This window comes from Hippoglossus stenolepis, chromosome 2 (genome assembly GCF_022539355.2).
Source record: "Hippoglossus stenolepis isolate QCI-W04-F060 chromosome 2, HSTE1.2, whole genome shotgun sequence".
NCBI classification, from domain to species: domain Eukaryota; kingdom Metazoa; phylum Chordata; class Actinopteri; order Pleuronectiformes; family Pleuronectidae; genus Hippoglossus; species Hippoglossus stenolepis.
Window position 1 is genome coordinate 15,705,337 of NC_061484.1, and position 17,621 is coordinate 15,722,957.

Sequence of the window (17,621 nt, forward strand, 5' to 3'; positions counted from 1 at the left end):
TCTCACTGTGCCGTTGTGCTAGACTGAGCAGCAACTTGGCTGCTCTCAGTCCCAAGAAGGAAATGTCCTAAATCTTCTGGTCTCTAAGTAAGACTCGTCCCATAAATAAGCAGCGGGTGAACTAGGTCATAAGTCAAACTGTAGCTGGTGTTATTTATCTTTCTAAAAGTTTGTCCTGGTGCATTTGACTGAAAACTGAAACGCAGTATGCAGAACACTAGATTGTGTTAAAAGGCTGTTTAACGGCTCCATCTTTTCACTGTTGTCACTGTGTGTTGGGAGATCCGAACATGGGAAGACAGTAAATGTTGCTCTGTCTGAGCAGATACATACAGTACTTGCAGTATATATGTGTAACAGCAAAACATATTTTCACATCTCATTCAAAATACACTTTTAGGTCCAACCCTCTGCACCTATGTACTATCCCCTGTGTCCAACTATGAAATATGTAAGTTTGAATTTTTATTTTATTTACATAGAAAAGCCTGATATATTTTCAGTAAGATTCTAAATATTATGTTAACAAAAGACTTCTTCCCTGACCCATACTGAATCCTTATGCTAACGTTCATGGTAATCCAACCAGTGTTTTTTGCGTAATACTGTTAACAAACAACAAAAAAAAAAAATACATAACCTCCTTGGCGGAGATAACAAAACTAAAATATCACTCAGTAGTTCCACCTCCACCAATGCCCAACTGTCCCCTTGAATTCAATCAAGCTGCACCACATTACAAACACACACGATTTTCAGATCCATACATTATTTCCTGGGAAATTAGAGTCGATGTAAAAACAAAAACAAAAAAAAGACTTGTAATATTAAAGAAAGTGAAAGGGTCCGTGTTAGATGTGTTCTTGCTTTGCCCACAAACAAACAAGTGGACAGGGGTGAAAATATAAAAATAATCAATCTTATAAAAACTCAAATTCACATTACGTTGTTTCTCACAGGACGTCCTGCAGTAAAAGTGTTCTATACAGACACCTTTGAAAAAGTCCCCAGCACCGTAGTGATGTCACACGCTGAACAACATGACAGGAAACTCTCTGTGTAGCTGTGAGCTTCCACACGCACCCTGAGGTAACAGTTTCAAAATAAATGCTGAATGCACGTCTGCAGCTGGGGATTTGAAGGTTGTTTGTTGCAGTGATATAGTGCATGTGTATCATGGGAGAGGAGAAAAGCTGGCGAGGACAAGACAAGGCAAAATACAGTTCACTTCATTCAAGCATCACAATAGAACTGGCTCCTGTTGCAGCCTCTCAGTTGTATTTGTTGTACACTTTTATGAATATTTAACCCACTGTCATTAGTCGTTGTTGCGGATCTGCAGGTCCAGTGTCTGATGGAGGGTTTTGTTTGAGTCCACATGTGACGACTCCTTTTCAGTCAGTTCCTAATGTTTCAGCTAAACTCAGGATCATCATTTCCTAAACATGATTAATGAGCTCTTCGTAGCTTCATTGTTCTTAGTATCTTGCTAAGAACACTTAGGCACAACGAATAAGGGAGACTGGAATCAAACCGCTGACCTTCTGGTAAGTGGACGACCCGCTTTACTTCCGCAGGCACATCCACCTCAATTTACTAATCAAAAATGTACCATAATATGTGACGCTTAGGTGAATATAGATATTCTAATATGGATGAAGACACTGTTTTGACTGGCCAACAGCTTCTGAGCCACCTGTGCGTTGTATACTTGGGACAGTGTCTGCTGCACAGACAAGAGAATGTGTAAACCCACAACATCAGTAAAAAACCAGTGGGCTTTACTCATTGTCTGGATGCAGGGATTTCACTGCCAAGAAGCAACAACAGAGCGACTGATCCAAGACGCTCCAGACTGTGTTTCCTGCCTCTTCTGAGATGTTATTGCAATTGTTTTCTACAGTGTTTTCACAAAAATGAACAGCGGACCAGACATTGAAATTACACGGCACGCGGTCCAAGACAAATCCCTGAAACCAGGAATAACGCTAGACACTGAAACACAAAGGACACCAAGGTCACTCTGCTGCAGCACCACCTTCCTCACTGCAGGCCTACATGATACATTAAGCTGTTTTGGGGGCACTCCGAGATAAATATACGTGAAGTGTTACCCGCGCATAAATGTTTGGTTATCTAGACAGTATTTAAGTTGCAATATGGTTTAGGTCCAAGCTGTGAACTCCAAATATCTTCTTTTTTGTTTTCTATCAAAAACCCACAGCTGCAGCCACATTTGAACCATATCGCTGAAACAGCTAGATCCAAACCCGCATGCATAAAGCTGCGCATCCAACACATGGGGTTTTCTTATATTTAGCTGTATATATGCTGAAATATATCAAGCGAGGCTGCGTGTTGGGCCGTTGGTTGGCACTGGTAGGCCGTGGCTGCTCCGCTGGATCTGTCCGGGACCTGGAGCGAGATGCATCTGTAAATAGTGACTGACTGTGGTTCTGGTGGGACTCTGCAACACTCTAATTAAGCTCTGTCGCATAATGAGGCTCACTGCTGTTCCGTGTCACTCGATTAGTAGCTTGTGGTCGGCTCAGACTGTAGTTTGGGGTTTGTGGGGCCGGGAGATCACATCTGGGCCAAGGACTGTTGTAGCATAACAGCAACTTGCAGCTTGTTGAGGAGGCAGCCGTTCAGCGGGTCTCCCTGATTAAAATCCAAAGATTTTATGGAAGAAATAGTTTGGACCCTGAAGAGGTTTGCTTCATTATTTATACTCTGGTGGACTGGGAGGAATTTGAAGGATTGGTAAACAAGACGAGTGAAACAATTATTGGTTTGACCTGAGAAAATGATGGACAGAGAAACGTTGGCAGTTTTCGTTGAATGTACGGCAAAACATTTTGTTCAGTTTACCCAATGGGCCGAGAGGAAGTATTTTAAGATTCAGTAAATCAGTTTGACCGTTTAGCTACAGGTCAACAAGTTCTTTAAAGTCAAATGAACATTTGCACAGTCTTTTCTGTGTTTTAAAAAAGTTGTTGTGCATCATGGAGAAGGGGAATCCTTTAAAGTATAAAATGACTCATAGCTCATGTTTCCCTTTTTCTGCTGTGTATGTCAAGTGAAGGTTTACATACACGCATACACACATATATATATATATATATATATATATTTAGGTTGACATACAGTTCCATGCACTGTACATACAGACGAGAGCCAGAAAGTCTTGCGGCTGGGCAAGTCTCTGTGCGGGTGAATGAGTTTCTGGACTCGGTGCCAGGGCAGCGTGGGTGTTTCAGGGAGATTTCATGACAAGTGGAAGCGGAAACGTTGACATTTGATTCCCCGTCCAATCAGAGGGTTATCTCCGTCTGTGGGTCTGGTCTGACACAGGAGGTGGACTGCTGTATATATTGACCTCGACTCTGGGGAAGGAAACAGAGCAAACCGTCGAGCAAGAGCAGGCGATCAAGAAAGCAACTTGTCTGCAGCAAGAAACTCATCCCCAGGCATCATGAAGACTCTGACTCTGCTCTCCATCTGTGCCCTTCTCTCAGTGTGCTGGTCCATGGGAGGTAAGGACAGACTCTCCTCATCACTGCTGGTGTTCACTTCACACATTACCTTCTGGTATCTGCACCAACAGTGTGTCTAACAAATGTTCTCTTCTGTGATCACCAGCTGTGGAACCAGAGGTTGTCGTGGACCCTGATGCTGACACGGCTGCTGACGCTGCACCTACTGCACCTGCCGATGCCGATGCCGATGCCGATGCCGATGCCGATGCCGATGCCTCCTCTGAGTCCGACTCCAACTCTCCCTCCGACTCCTCAGCATCCGATTCCAACTTGAGCGTTGACTCGTCGGCCTCCGATTCATCCTCCTCATCCTCCTCATCCTCTGAGTCCTCATCGTCTGAGTCTACCGAATCCTCTTCCTCCGAGTCCAATTCTTCCTCTGACTCGTCTGCCTCCTCTTCCTCTTCCTCCTCATCCTCATCCTCATCCTCATCGGAGTCAGCCAGCACTGAGGGTATGCACAAAAAAATATTCTAGAGAGAATCTTTGCATTGTTAAAGTCAAAGTAACCAAAAAACAACTCAAGAAAGTCTAAGTTTGAGATTTCCCCCCCTTTTTTCCCCTTCAGCTTTTTCCCCTTCAGCTTCTCCCCCTTCAGCTTCTCCAGTGGTGATGAAGAGAGACCTGGCTGCTGTTCTCCTGAGAAGAAGAAGAGCGGTAGGAGCCCTCAGCCCTCTGCAGCTGGAAAGGTACAGCTTTTTATTCCCATTGTAAACTCAGTGAGAAACAAACTCTGTATGTTGCACAGGATAACCTCATGTTAGCTTGTTTTCATGCTGGAAAGTGACACATAGCTTCTTTTCTCTCCAGCCTGCAGGAGGTGTGTGAGTTGAGCGTGGCCTGTGACGAGATGGCTGAGACCGCGGGTATCGTCGCTGCATACACCGCCTACTATGGACCTGTTCCCTTCTAAGTTCAAGACTTTTTCTTTCATCCATGTGTGGATTTTTCTTTGTCCTCTTTGTGATAATGGTGCAATAACCCCCTGAAATACAAAAAAAGGAGCAGACAATTACAAAAAAGAACGGGTTTGGCCTGTGTTATGATGCTAGATGGAGATTTTTTTAGGCACCGATCCTTGCAAATCTGACCAGCATTAGTTGTCCAGTATGAAAAGGCGTCTTCCAGGCTTTTAGAGAGCGGCACATGGAAACACGAGTCTGTGTAGTATACGCAGACGCCCACAAGAATTTTAAATATTCTTCTCATTTCTCGGGTAAAAAACAAAAATGGTGCTACAAATGCAAATGTATTGTATGTTAATATGTTAATGTTTTTATATCATGCTTTTAATTTTACACGTAGTAGTTGTAGTGAGTAGTGGATGTAGTAACTACTTCTTAGAGGTACTGTAGTTTTAGGTGTATTATGTATTGATAGTGGTAGTGTACAGTGGTTGTTAAATGCACATCAGTTATCTGTAACCACAAATTGCCTCTGGGTTTGGAAACAATAAATTATTTTGTGTTGTGGAATCTTTGTGTTGTCGTTAATATGTTGTGATGGTTTTAAAGCTGGTGACCTTTCACTCACTTTTAGCTCTGTTTTTGGTCTCCACCCAATCCAGAGAGAAATGTCTTATCATAAAAATATTGATGAAACACATTATATTGTTTTCGTGCAGGGTGATATATATTCTGTATCATATCAGATCTTTAATGCTCCGTAAAAGTAGCCCCATCCTCTCTCTTCCTCTCTTTCATTCAGCATGAATTGTCCTTGCACGCCTCTGGCTCGGTGCTGTTCTCGTGTCTGCCACTAAAGGGCAGCGTTGGTCAGTGAAACAAATCCAGAAGTCACAACTTTTTACACATTAGATTCAAATCTGAACTGGACACGATTCCAAACGAACTTAGCATGACCTGGGAATTTAGTTTCAAGACTTAGGACTTGATGACATGCAGCAGGCGATTTGAAAGGGAAATCGGCCGCACCCCCTCCTCATTTCCTAATAGCAGAGGGAGAGCAGTGGCAGAGGGTTTGATTTGCACAATGTTCATTTGTCATGGGTCATATAACAAAACATACAACAACATATGTAACAAAAATATGTCCCATAGGACATCCAACAATAGCAATAAGCAATATGTCTAATTCAGTCATTACAAACTCGTGCAGTGCAGCCAGACGTCATTCAGATTCAGAGAACTTTATCATAAATACTATTCAAAACCAAACACAATTTTGGAGAAATGCGTAAAATGCTAAACAAACACTATTTTCATTCGATTAAATGATGCAGCCATAATATCTATGAATAGTCAGGTTTGAATATTTCACTGGTCATAAACATTACATAACATTAAAGTGTTGGAAGCTGATACAGAATATGTACGATACTATCAGACAGTGTGGAAAACATGATGTCAACCATTCACCTACTTGCATTTTGGTGTGAAATATTTCATTAGTTTTATCCTAATTATGTCCCTTGTGGTCTATAATTTGCGCTGTTTGCATTTCCATGATTTCCATTCAAATATTTCTAAATTACTTTACAATACAAGTTAGCGGGACTCTGATTTTAAATCTCATTCTTTCAGTTCATTTAATTTCTTAAACTTGAGATTTTAAAATTATTAAAAAAAATGGCTACAATATATGAGAACAGATGTGTGTGTGTGTGTGTGTGTGTGTGTGTGTGTGTGTGTGTGTGTGTGTGTGTGTGTGTGTGTGTGTGTGTGTGTGTGTGTTGCGATGTCCCAGCTGAGGCACACCTTGTGACATGTAGCCTGCAGGTGACAAAGTTTCCTCATTAACTGAAGGAGCAGTCCTTCCCTCTTTATTCTCTTTTCACACAATAAAAGACCAGAACCTCTTTCAAGTTCACATCTATTATAGCATGTGTTTAGTGTTTATGATAAGAGGAGACTTGCCCCTCACAAAATGAAACTAGATTTGTCCCCTTAAAGTCTGCACCATCACAATCAGTAGCATTACGTAAAGTAGAACTGAACCAGTGTGGGCCAGGGTAGAAGCCATTAAATCTTAGGGCCGGAAAAAAAGACAATTGTCATAATGTTATTCAACTTTACAGGATTTTCCAACATTTTCCTCAGTTTCTCATGTTTGGATCATGATGTAAAAATGACACATATATGGTGTTAACATCTTTGTATGTATGTACAGTTTGGTGCGGATCCACATAGGCTAATAATCCAGATCAGGACTTGGCAGGAGAATATAGTTCCATTCTAGTTTAGACTTTTCTGATTAGATGTTCTAATGACGACACTCATTTATAAAACCATTGATTAATCATGGTTGAATGCACTTATTGTAAGTCGCTTTGGATAAAAGCGTCAGCTAAATGAAATGTAATGTAATGATTAAGTACACAGAATATTCAGCACAGAGGGATTTGAATATCTCTTTCTGGCTTCTGAATGTGCCTTGACAGAAAAATAATAACTGTGATATGTCATGTATATTGGTATATTGTCAATCATCTTCAAACGTGTGTGTGTGTGTCTGTGTGTTTGTGTGACATTTCCAGCGTCTCGTGTTTGTTGTGTAATACAGTTTGGCACAGTTAGTTGTGTGCCCTCCATATTGACATATTGATAATCCATCTTATGTTCTTTATACGTGGCTCCCTGACATGTGACATTACAGTGGTCGGCACTAACGTGGACGTTTCCCACACACAGCCTGGTTTGTCTTTGACATTTAAAAAACTGAAAATAAAGAAATTCTAAAACAGAACAAATAATACTGATTATGTTGATAGGGTTTATCATACTTTTGCGATAAAGGCCATGTTTTTTACTGTAAAAACTCTGAACTCTACACTCTCAACCCTGTTTCTTCCATACATCATAATTGTTCTGTCCCACCCCGCTTCAGATAACGCTGATAAGAGAGCAGTAAATATTCTCCCATCGTACCTTTGACACAGGGTCAGCTACACATCAGTTTTTTGCTACAGAAACATTAAAAACGATGAGTCTACCTACAAAGTAAATAATCGTTTATTTTTTATTTCATATTATGGGAAAACAATATTCAAGCCAGATAAACATCAACAGTGAACAACTTTAACAAGTCAGATGCACATTCATCTAATTTCAAACGACATATTCCTTGAATACAATTATCCGTCTCAATTATATAAAATAATTTTTACACCTTAAAACGATGTGTTAAGGATCTCAGTGGGTCTCATACAGTGGATTATTAGTCATTTTCTTTTCTCTGTAAAAATACAAAACCTGACAAAAATGTTGAAACACATGAAAACAAATCTTTGTCTCTCACATCTGTGCTCAGCAGGTCGGTGCAGATCTGATCTTGACTATATCTACTGCAAAAACTCATTGACAGAGGCCATGGCACCTTCACATTCAAGACATTCACTTTGATTTGCATTGCTCTGCTCTTTCAGTAAGACATAACATTAGATTTATATATACACTTCATTTGTATTATATCATTTTAATTACAATATGAAATACATTAAGTGCATTTTTTCCATTTAGGTCTGTCTAAGTGTGGATGGTTTTCAGCCTGTTAGTGCTTAAGTTAGAAACATTAGAGGATAAGTCTGGTAATATTCAAAAATGTTCTTGTTGTCCACAAATCACATGAAAGTATGAAAAACAACAATGAATGAATCCTGCTAATCCTGCCAAGTATTGACGATGCAGTCAAATCCAGATTAATCCTCCCTGCACTCTCAAAAATAAATTCTGGCATAATTTATTATTAAGTATTTGCATTGATTTAATTTAATGTAAATATCTACGTTATTAATAGTTATTTAGTAAAATTTCTTAGAATCAATGAGAATCTTTCAATTTAATAAATTCAAACTTATGAATATTATTTACATATGGGTAGCTTTGAAACAAGTGAGATTTAGTTAGTTAAAATGAATCAGACTGGTTAACATAGACATTACAGGAAGAGGAATTGTTGAGAAGCGGATATCACATCAGACTCCTCTCTGCCATCTTGCCTCTGCACATGCCGTCATCACCTGTTGCGTCTGGAAAGTTTTCCAAAAAAAATGTTCTCTTCCAAGGGCACCAGGGGTTTGAGGGACACCAGTAGCGCTCCTTCCACCTTGCTTTTAAATATATAGTATATTGCCACCTTACCCTTTAAAGGCCATTTCAGATAGTATATTTGGAAGACCAACAGAAGTCCTTAAAAAAACATTTCTCATCTTACACTGATCTACTCAAAGTAAGAACATGAATATTGTGGAAATTGGTCCTGAACGTTTTTGGTTCTTTACATCACGCACATGCACATGCACACACACACACACACACACACACACACACACACACACACACACACACACACACACACACACACACACACACACACAATCAAACACTCATTCAGTGTATATATAAAAAACCTCACAACTGCGTCATCTTCAAGATCTGCAGCTGCTCTATCTTAATCTCATTTTCCACCTCTTTCTCTGCACTCATTGCAGGGTTATCGTACACCTCTGTGTGTGTCTTCTGATCCTTCTCCAAACACTCTTTCTCTGTGTGTTCCGGGTCTTCAGCAGCTATTTGGCAGCATTTGCAGCAGCAGCAGCATTTGGCAGTAATCACTCCAACCACTTTGTCCCAGGGAGCCAGGGAGTGGGCCCACAAAGGGAGGAAATCCCAGGATCGCAGTATTGCAGGCAAACACCCAGGTTTGCGTTTCTGCAACACGTTGATCACTATGATGATGATTAACATGACAACTAAAGGTGCACCCACACCGACCAGTACCTGCCAGCCAGCCAGCGACAGGCTGAAGACAAAGAGTGGAAAAACGAAAAAGCAGCAGAGGATGTAGACAGCTGCAAACCAGCGGTAGGAGGCGGTGATGTTGCCCAGACCTTTAGCCAGCCGGATGGGGATACGGGTGAAAGGGATCGGATACCAAAGGAGGATGCCAGAGATGTTGAACAGGAAGTGGACGAGGGCGATCTGAAGAGATCATAGACAAACAACAGTCATTATTCTTCTGCACATAAAAACACCTCTATTATCTACAAAAATATAAATACATACATAGTATATGTGACTCTCTTGAATTATATCTACATCAGACTCTACTATATTACCTTCCTTTACAGATCCCATATCCCCGCTAATGCAAAATTAATTACTATACAACTTTTCAGAAAAGTTAATCTGGTGATTCTATATTCTATATGTGTTAATGTGAGTTTCTGACCTGTAGAGCATTAGCCAGTGTGTCTCCAGGACTAGCCATGGCTGCCAGGATGGCTGTGGTGGTTGTACCAATATTTGAACCCAGGGACAGTGGGTATGCTCTCTCTATGCTGATGACACCAATACCTTTTCAAACAAAATACACACACATGTACCAGGAAATTTGTTACTTTGCATTTATTATTGGGCCGAGCAACAACAGCTGATGGAGGATTTAACTCACCAACAAGTGGTGTAATTGCCGAGGTGAAGACAGAACTGCTCTGCACGATGAAGGTCATGCCAGCTCCGACTAAAATGGCAATGTAACCAGTGACCCAACCGAATGGAAATGGGAAATCTGCACAAAAACAGACACATAATTGCAAACAACATATTCATCCATTTCCTTACCAATGGGATTGCTATGTATTGCACTTATATCAACAGTGTGCAGTGCTTCTCACCAGTGTTGAGGATGGTCTTGATGACTGCAGCCACCTGACCCTTCAACATGGAGTTGAGCAGCTTGACGATGAGGATCAGGCAGGAGCAGAGCACGAGCAGAGAGAGAGCCAGCAGGATCAGACCCACCGCCAGGTCAGAGAGATTCACATCCACGAAGACGTGTTTACCTGATGTCACAAAGAAAATACACAGAAAGATGCTGGGTTAAAAACACAATCTGGGTAGTTTTCAACTAAACCGCTGGACCAACCCATTCTGGGTTAATCTAACAGAGTGGAGATGGGTTGAATATTCTACCTAAACACTGATTCATATCAACTACAGTGCTCGGTTAATTCTACCTCGTGACTTGGTTGAGTATTCTATCCAAGTGTTGGGTCTTAACTGGAATGTTGTGTTACCCCCTAAATAATTTATTTTCATGTATTATTACATTAAAATCTATTCAAAATTTTTTATTTAAATACAACTGTAAACCACATGTCTAGTCAACACTTAATATACTTGGATATACCTGTTACAAATACAAGATTTGTATGTAATAAGTGACACTTTTAAGCCATTGTAGGAACTGTAGAAAAACTTCAAATATCCTCAACATGAATTGAGTTCAAATGAGGCCAGAAATACTTCACATATATAAACTTTTTTTAACCTAATGTGCAGATCAACCTTTTTGAAGTCAGCGTTGTAGAAAACAATGTAGTGAAAGTTCGTGTTGTCTTACATTTCTGGACATTATATGTTTCAGAAATGTTCTTCAGCGTGACGGTGTAGTTGCCATCGACCCAGCAGAGAGATGGAGAGGTGCAGTTCTCTGGACCAGGAACTGTAACATTCATTAACGACTGAAACACAGTTTGACAGTAAACATTAAAATCTTGATGGTTTTTTATATTTGTTTTATAGCTGACATGTTTTAGTATTTTTTTAATATCTGACAACAATAGATATAATACACATAATAGCTGAGACTTGACAGGGCTGAAGTGGATGTTGCAATAAGCAAGAACCTTACATACAGTAAAATATATGCAAACACACATAAAAACTTACAATGAAATAAAATGATGTTTTGGTTTTACCGTGTTTGTGAAGGTTTGGCACCATCTCTTGATGAGACTCTTATTCCTGGCTGCGGGGTCTCCAGTGGCAATCCCAGTGAGGACAGTCCGGTCCAACTAAGTCAAAGTGAAAGAGAAGGACCATGAAGATAACAGTGTTATACACTGGCATCATATCTCTCATTACACTGGTGATTTCTTTAATTACATAAAAACAACACATTTCTAATTATTGCAAATTCTCCTATTCAGTTTCTAGATCAGCCAATATATCAGTCATTTTCAGCCACTGTGGAAATTCAGATGTAGAAAACACTAAAAATCAAGTTAACTTATCAATCTGCACGACCATTATAGTATGTTCACCATCAGTCAGTATGTTCACCAGTATGTTCACCAGTATGTTCACCATCAGTCAGTATGTTCACCAGTATGTTCACCATCAGTCAGTATGCTCACCAGTATGTTCACCTACTAGGTTAATTCCGTCCTTTGTTAAAGCTCAGTTACAATATAATTTGTAAAAGTTTACTGATCTGATCTTACTAGGTTAACGAACTGAGGCTCCTTGCAACAACATTACTCTTTTTTTTAATTCACTCTGGTTAATGGTGTCAGCAAAAATTCTAAAATGTAATGGTGTTGATATCCAACCTCTTTCAGATATTTGTAATAAAAAAAACTGCAATAAAGTTAAAGGTACCATGTGAAGTTTTCTTCCATTCAATGTTTCTCACATATAAGTTCCACAGTGCATCCTTGGTGGCCTTTATTGACTTCATGTCATTAATGTTCTTCAGACTTGAACCGTTACAGATATCATCACGAGAATGAGACTTTACCAATATGATTGAATCGGTGAGGGGATCAGTGATCACGTTCAACAAGTCTGGGGCCTCTCCGCTCTGGATGTTAAAGGACTCGATGATGAGCTTAGTGACCACGAACATATAACCAGTGGCCACCTCCAGAGGCAGCAGCACCAGCACAGACAGCCAGTTGAAGAAGTCGTGCACGGTGGCCCCTGCAAAAGCCCTGAAATGCAAAGTGAAATTATCTGTGGTTATTATTAATGGGAGCTTTATTTCATTGCTGTCCAGGGAATGCCATTGTAAAAGTCGAGTAAGTAAGCAAACATTTATAATATTAAAGGTAGTAAAGCAAGCTCTCTTCAAGTTTTGTGATTTCTTTATATTTCAGGTAAACTTGAGGATCTTAAATTATTGATTAAATATAAAAAACAAGCCTTCTTCCACGTTCGTCAAAACATTACATTTTATTGTATGTTGTACTTTTTTTTTTACATACGTATACTGTAGTAATGAAAGGAGGTTTTTTGTTTTCATGTTCTGGTGCACATTATGTTGGAATTTGTTACCATTGCACGCATATATCAGCGTATTTCTAGTTCTTTTGAGTAAAACATTTATGGCTCCACTTTATCAGAGGCCAGTGTGTTTACCTGATTCCTGCAACCATAACATTTTATTTATTGGGGTCAGGAGTGAGATCCTGTTGTAAAATGTGAACATGTCGCATTTCCTCCTATTAGCTCTGTACATTCTTGTAATTCTTATCAGAATACAATGTTCTCTGTATTCTTTTTTTTTTTTTTGGGTGGGGTGGGGGACTCTTGAACTCCAAGTCAAAGTTGTGAGAGTTGTTATCCATGAAACACAAAATGATTACCTCCGAAATGTGCTGCGATCACCAGCCTGCGTCATTGCGACTAGTGTGTTGGTGACGGAGGTCCCAATGTTGGTGCCCATGATGATAGGAACAGCCAGTTGGACTGTTAGCACTGCCAAAGCACAGCTCCATCATCATCATCATCATCATCTTCATCATCATAATTCATATACAATGTATGTTTTCTGTGCATGGATGAGTATCTGTGTGTGGGTGGGTTTAGTGAAGCTTCACACTCACGTCCAGAGGAGACCATGCTGACAACTATAGAGGAGGAAGTTGACGAGCTCTGCACCAGCAGAGTGACCAGAACACCAATGACCAGACCAGCCAGCGGGTTGGCCAAAACTGAGTTGTCCTGGAAGATGTCACCTGCTGTTTTACCTGGGTGGAAACAGCAGCATACATTTTACTTAATTCTTGTAGTTTTTCCTCATAGCATGGTTTACAACGGAGAGTGACGTGATCAAAACAAATCATGGTTTACCACTGATTCTTTAAATGTCTAGTAGGAACAGTCGGAATGATTTCAACGAGGACACCGTGTATTATTAGCTCTGCTTGTTTTATCCTTTAAGTCAGAAGGCCTAGTGTGTCTAAAGGCCCTTTGCATCATGATACCCACACATGAGTTAGGATGAGCGTGTTTACCTCCAACCAGCTGGAAAGCTGAGCTCAGGATGTCGAGGGAGCAGATGAACATGTAGAGGAAACCCAGCAGCAGGACCAACTTGGCCAGCGACACCAGCACCCTCATCACCTTCCCTCTCGTATCCAGAGCTGACAGTAATAAAATAGGATTAAACAGAGAATTAAGAAAAAACATTAGTAGCACTCATTGTTTGCCATTGCAAATGCCACTTACAATGGCCCTGTTCAGGGCACTCTTAGAGTTAAAAAAAATATATATAAATTAATTTATTATCAATAGGATCTCCCACTCCTCCTGTTTATATATTCATAGACAATACATATTGCTATATTGGATTAGTCTCCCTTGCAGTATACTGCAGTCACAATATACCTATAAGGCGTTGCCTCTCCTTGCCTTTACAGGGTGTTGCCGACTATCTAAATTACATTTATTAGTTTTTATGACCTCTGTGCTTTCTAAATAATCACATCATTAACACTGATTACAATGATTTATGGTTCTTCAAATTAGGTCAAAATAAGGGGCTTGTGGGAATAAAACGTTTCACCCTTAGAAGTTTTCTCTTCTTTTGTTTTAACAGCATTGAATCATGAATGATTTTAGTGAGTTTTTGTTACTGACATCAACATAAAATAAACATCTAATGTCAGGATGAAAAGTGATTTAATATTGATCTGGTATAGTTTACAGGAATAGAGGAACTTAGAACTTAGACTGTTTTAAATCATCTCTCAAAACTTGTACGTTTGTTTTATCTTTTTCTTTTATCACTGCTTTTCACTGTTTTCTGTTTTCATTTCACTTAATATCTTTGATTTTAACCTTTTGTACTGTTTCACTGATATTACATTTCTAGCTTTGATTGATTGTTTTCTTCATTTGTAAAGTTAGTATTATCATTATCATTATTATTATTATTATTATTATTATTATTATTATTATTATTATTATTATTATTACTACTCATTATTATCATTATGTAGTAGTAGTAGTAGGGATAGGAGATTTCGCAGACTTGTTACATTGTGAGTGTCATTATAGGTGGAAAGTATAGTTATGTGTTCTGTCATTTAACTACACACAAATAATGGACTTGCAACTCACAACTCATCTGTGATTGTGAGACACATCATCATATCTACAGTACATGCTCCTTAACTAAATGTAAATTATCAGTATTACTCAATCTCTGTGTGTATATCTTATCAGGACACATGTGTTCCTTTAAAATACAAAGATAAGACAAAACTCATATTAATAATTTGTTACACAAGCAAATAACAGTACCTGACCATGGGACCCCGGAGTCCTTCAGCTCTGGCAGGTCCCATGGGTCTGTGTCCTCAGTCTCGTCCTCAACCAACGCCACACTGGAATGTGCAGGACTCGCTTCGACCTCTAACAAACACACAGCGCCAAAATAAAATTCACTTACTGCAATTTTTGTGAAGCTGTATACATATACATGTATACATCACATATAACTTATATATGGTATATGATGTGAAAATCACCCTTGTTTTTATTTCCTTGGTTATCATTGTGGTCTTCTTTGTTTTCAGGAGCCATTTGCTGGAAAAAAGAACAAAGATGCTCACAAAAGGTTTTAGTATATTAAAAGTTATGGATTATAGTTTTTCAAGGAACTTTATGTAAGTGAATTTCTCGTGATGTTTTCAGATAATAGACTTCACATTTTGTTAAATGCCTCACATGCAATGAATTCAAATAAAGTCTTACTTCAGATGACATTACATTGACTTTCTTTCTTTTTTCCTGGTGACTTACTCAACTTAATTCAACTTTAATCTAAACTATGACTTACCCACTATACCAATAACCGGGACCACACACACACACACACACACACACACACACACACACACACACACACACACACACACACACACACACACACACACACACACACACACACACACACACACACTATTTCCCTCACATGCCACAGTATCGATCTGATCACATGGTGGAGCTGCAGTAAAATTCCATTCACACAACACTATGATGCCATCACTTCAATCTATTTAGAAAATAATTCAAATTTCACATCCAGATATATCTAATAAAAGGTTTGCTATTTAGTATTTATCAAATTCTCTAATGTATAACTGTACTACTATTAAATCATATTATTATCTTTACAGACATTACTTATTTACATTAGATAATCAACCCTGTTTATTATAATTACTCATATATAATAATACTGTATTATTACATCTGTTCATTTGCACTACATCATTTCTATAGAACATGAATTTTATATTTAAAGTAATAACTGTGAATGGTCAACAGGTAACAATATTCAAAGTTTTTCTATCATACCAACAATAAATAGTAATGTAATAATAACATACTTAATTACATCATAATAGCAACACTAAAAATAATGACTATCGTATAAATGTTACAATTACATTTGTTCAGTAATTTTTACATTTGTAATTTGTAATTTGTAAAATTGGTGAATCATTCAGGTATTAATGATAATCTTTAATGCCAGTAATATACAACTTCACATTTCATTAACTTGTGCACACATGGGCTTTTGATTTTATTCAAACTGGAACAAATTTAATTGATTTTCCAGCAGTTTCCAGTAAGTGGCAGCAGTAGTTTATGCAGACAGTTAGAAACCATGCTCGTTCTCACCTTTGGCAGATGTAGAGAGTCCATGCTCTGTGTGTGGTGAGCTCACCTGGGCTTCAGCTTTAGAAATGCTGCCTCCATGCAGGTAGTGTGAAAGGTGGGAGTGGGAGGGGTTGGGGTAGTGGGAGGTGCGAGTGATGTGCAGCCTTCACATCACCAGGAACACCTCCATGTCGTAGATAAGCCGAATCAGACCTCTCTCAAACCTTGGTCCGTCTTCCCTGACACTGCTGTAATCTCTCAATTCTGTCACAACCCAGCTCACATTGTTCCAGATAAGACTCAGGTTGGTTGCATCCACCTGCACCTGCACCTTTACACCTGCTGTTGTTAACCTGTACACCTCATCTCAATACTTTACTCATTCTGTGTCCAAGACTCATTTGTCCAATGATCAAACGTCCTCATTCATTGTGAACAAAAACTCTAGATAATAATCTGTTGCATCTGCCCAGGCCTCCGAGTGATGATAGCTCCAGCCCCTGGACCCTGGGACTAGTCATCGGAGAGGAGTGGCAGTGAGGATGGCTCCACTATAACACATCGATCACATCTGGGTGGTTTGGGGGGGGGGCGTACAGGAAGTGTGTCGTCCAGACTTCATGTATGTGTGTGTGTGTTCTATTTTGGGAGCACAGTGATATCTTTGTAGAAGTTCATTGATCCTCTTGATACAACCACCCATCGGTATATTTAAAAACACAGCAGTGAACTGAGGTTCAGGATGGTGATGATAGCAGAGAGAAGTTTGAGGAGAGAAGTCGACCTGGGTCAAACTGATGCACTGAGTTTCCATGGAAGCTGTGACGTGACCATGTGAAGCGAGGCCAGGAGGGGAATCCACTCTCTCTCTCTCTCTCTCTCTCTCTCTCTCTCTCTCTCTCTCTCTCTCTCTCTCTCTCTCTCTCTGTTACTGCTCTCTTCTAGATCCTAAAGTTCTCTTCACTTCATTTATCCTGAAAAAGGGGAAAGATGATGATGGCCTGCACCGACGTAGTAGACTATGGCTATTGGCCCATATGACCCCACCGTGATGGTCTGATCAGCTCAAATGCTGCGTTGATCTGGTGTCACAAAAGAGATGATTTTCAGTCTGGTCTCTCCCGTCATGTTGTAAAGCTGAACAGATGATAACTGGGGCAACAAAGGGGGAAAAGTACCCCTCTATTTTTAGGTTTTATCAATAAATGTCAGACTATTGATTGTGATCTTGTCTCTTCCTGCCGGGATGTGGAAAAAAAAGATGTACTTTATTAAATCCTCAGCTTTACTGAGTTTTGAATACAAATAACCCAGATTTGTTTTACTTTATGAATGCACAAGTAAGAAGCAGTCAAAGTCTTTAGTGTCAGTGTGCAAGTGCAACAGT

The 17,621-nt window shown here is 39.5% G+C and overlaps 2 protein-coding genes across 2 annotated transcripts; one reads left to right on the plus strand and one right to left on the minus strand.

Annotated features, from left to right (window-relative positions):
- Positions 1-3,403: 3,403 nt before the first annotated feature.
- On the plus strand, positions 3,404-5,006 carry bglapl (bone gamma-carboxyglutamate (gla) protein, like). The gene is made up of 4 exons (XM_035178768.2): positions 3,404-3,536; positions 3,643-3,993; positions 4,108-4,228; positions 4,350-5,006. The coding sequence occupies exons 1-4, from the start codon at positions 3,476-3,478 to the stop codon at positions 4,450-4,452; spliced, it is 636 nt and encodes a 211-aa protein (XP_035034659.2). The 5' UTR covers positions 3,404-3,475; the 3' UTR covers positions 4,453-5,006.
- Positions 5,007-7,703: 2,697 nt separating this feature from the next.
- Positions 7,704-16,735, minus strand: slc34a2a (solute carrier family 34 member 2a). Its single transcript, XM_035177874.2, has 13 exons — positions 16,256-16,735; positions 15,097-15,154; positions 14,870-14,980; positions 13,579-13,707; positions 13,168-13,311; positions 12,928-13,039; positions 12,081-12,273; positions 11,260-11,355; positions 10,902-11,022; positions 10,174-10,341; positions 9,951-10,067; positions 9,729-9,853; positions 7,704-9,478 (listed from the first exon to the last, which is right to left on the minus strand). Exons 1-13 carry the CDS (start codon positions 16,277-16,279, stop codon positions 8,909-8,911), a joined length of 1,968 nt encoding a protein of 655 aa, XP_035033765.1. The 5' UTR covers positions 16,280-16,735; the 3' UTR covers positions 7,704-8,908.
- Between the last annotated feature and the right edge of the window lie 886 nt (positions 16,736-17,621).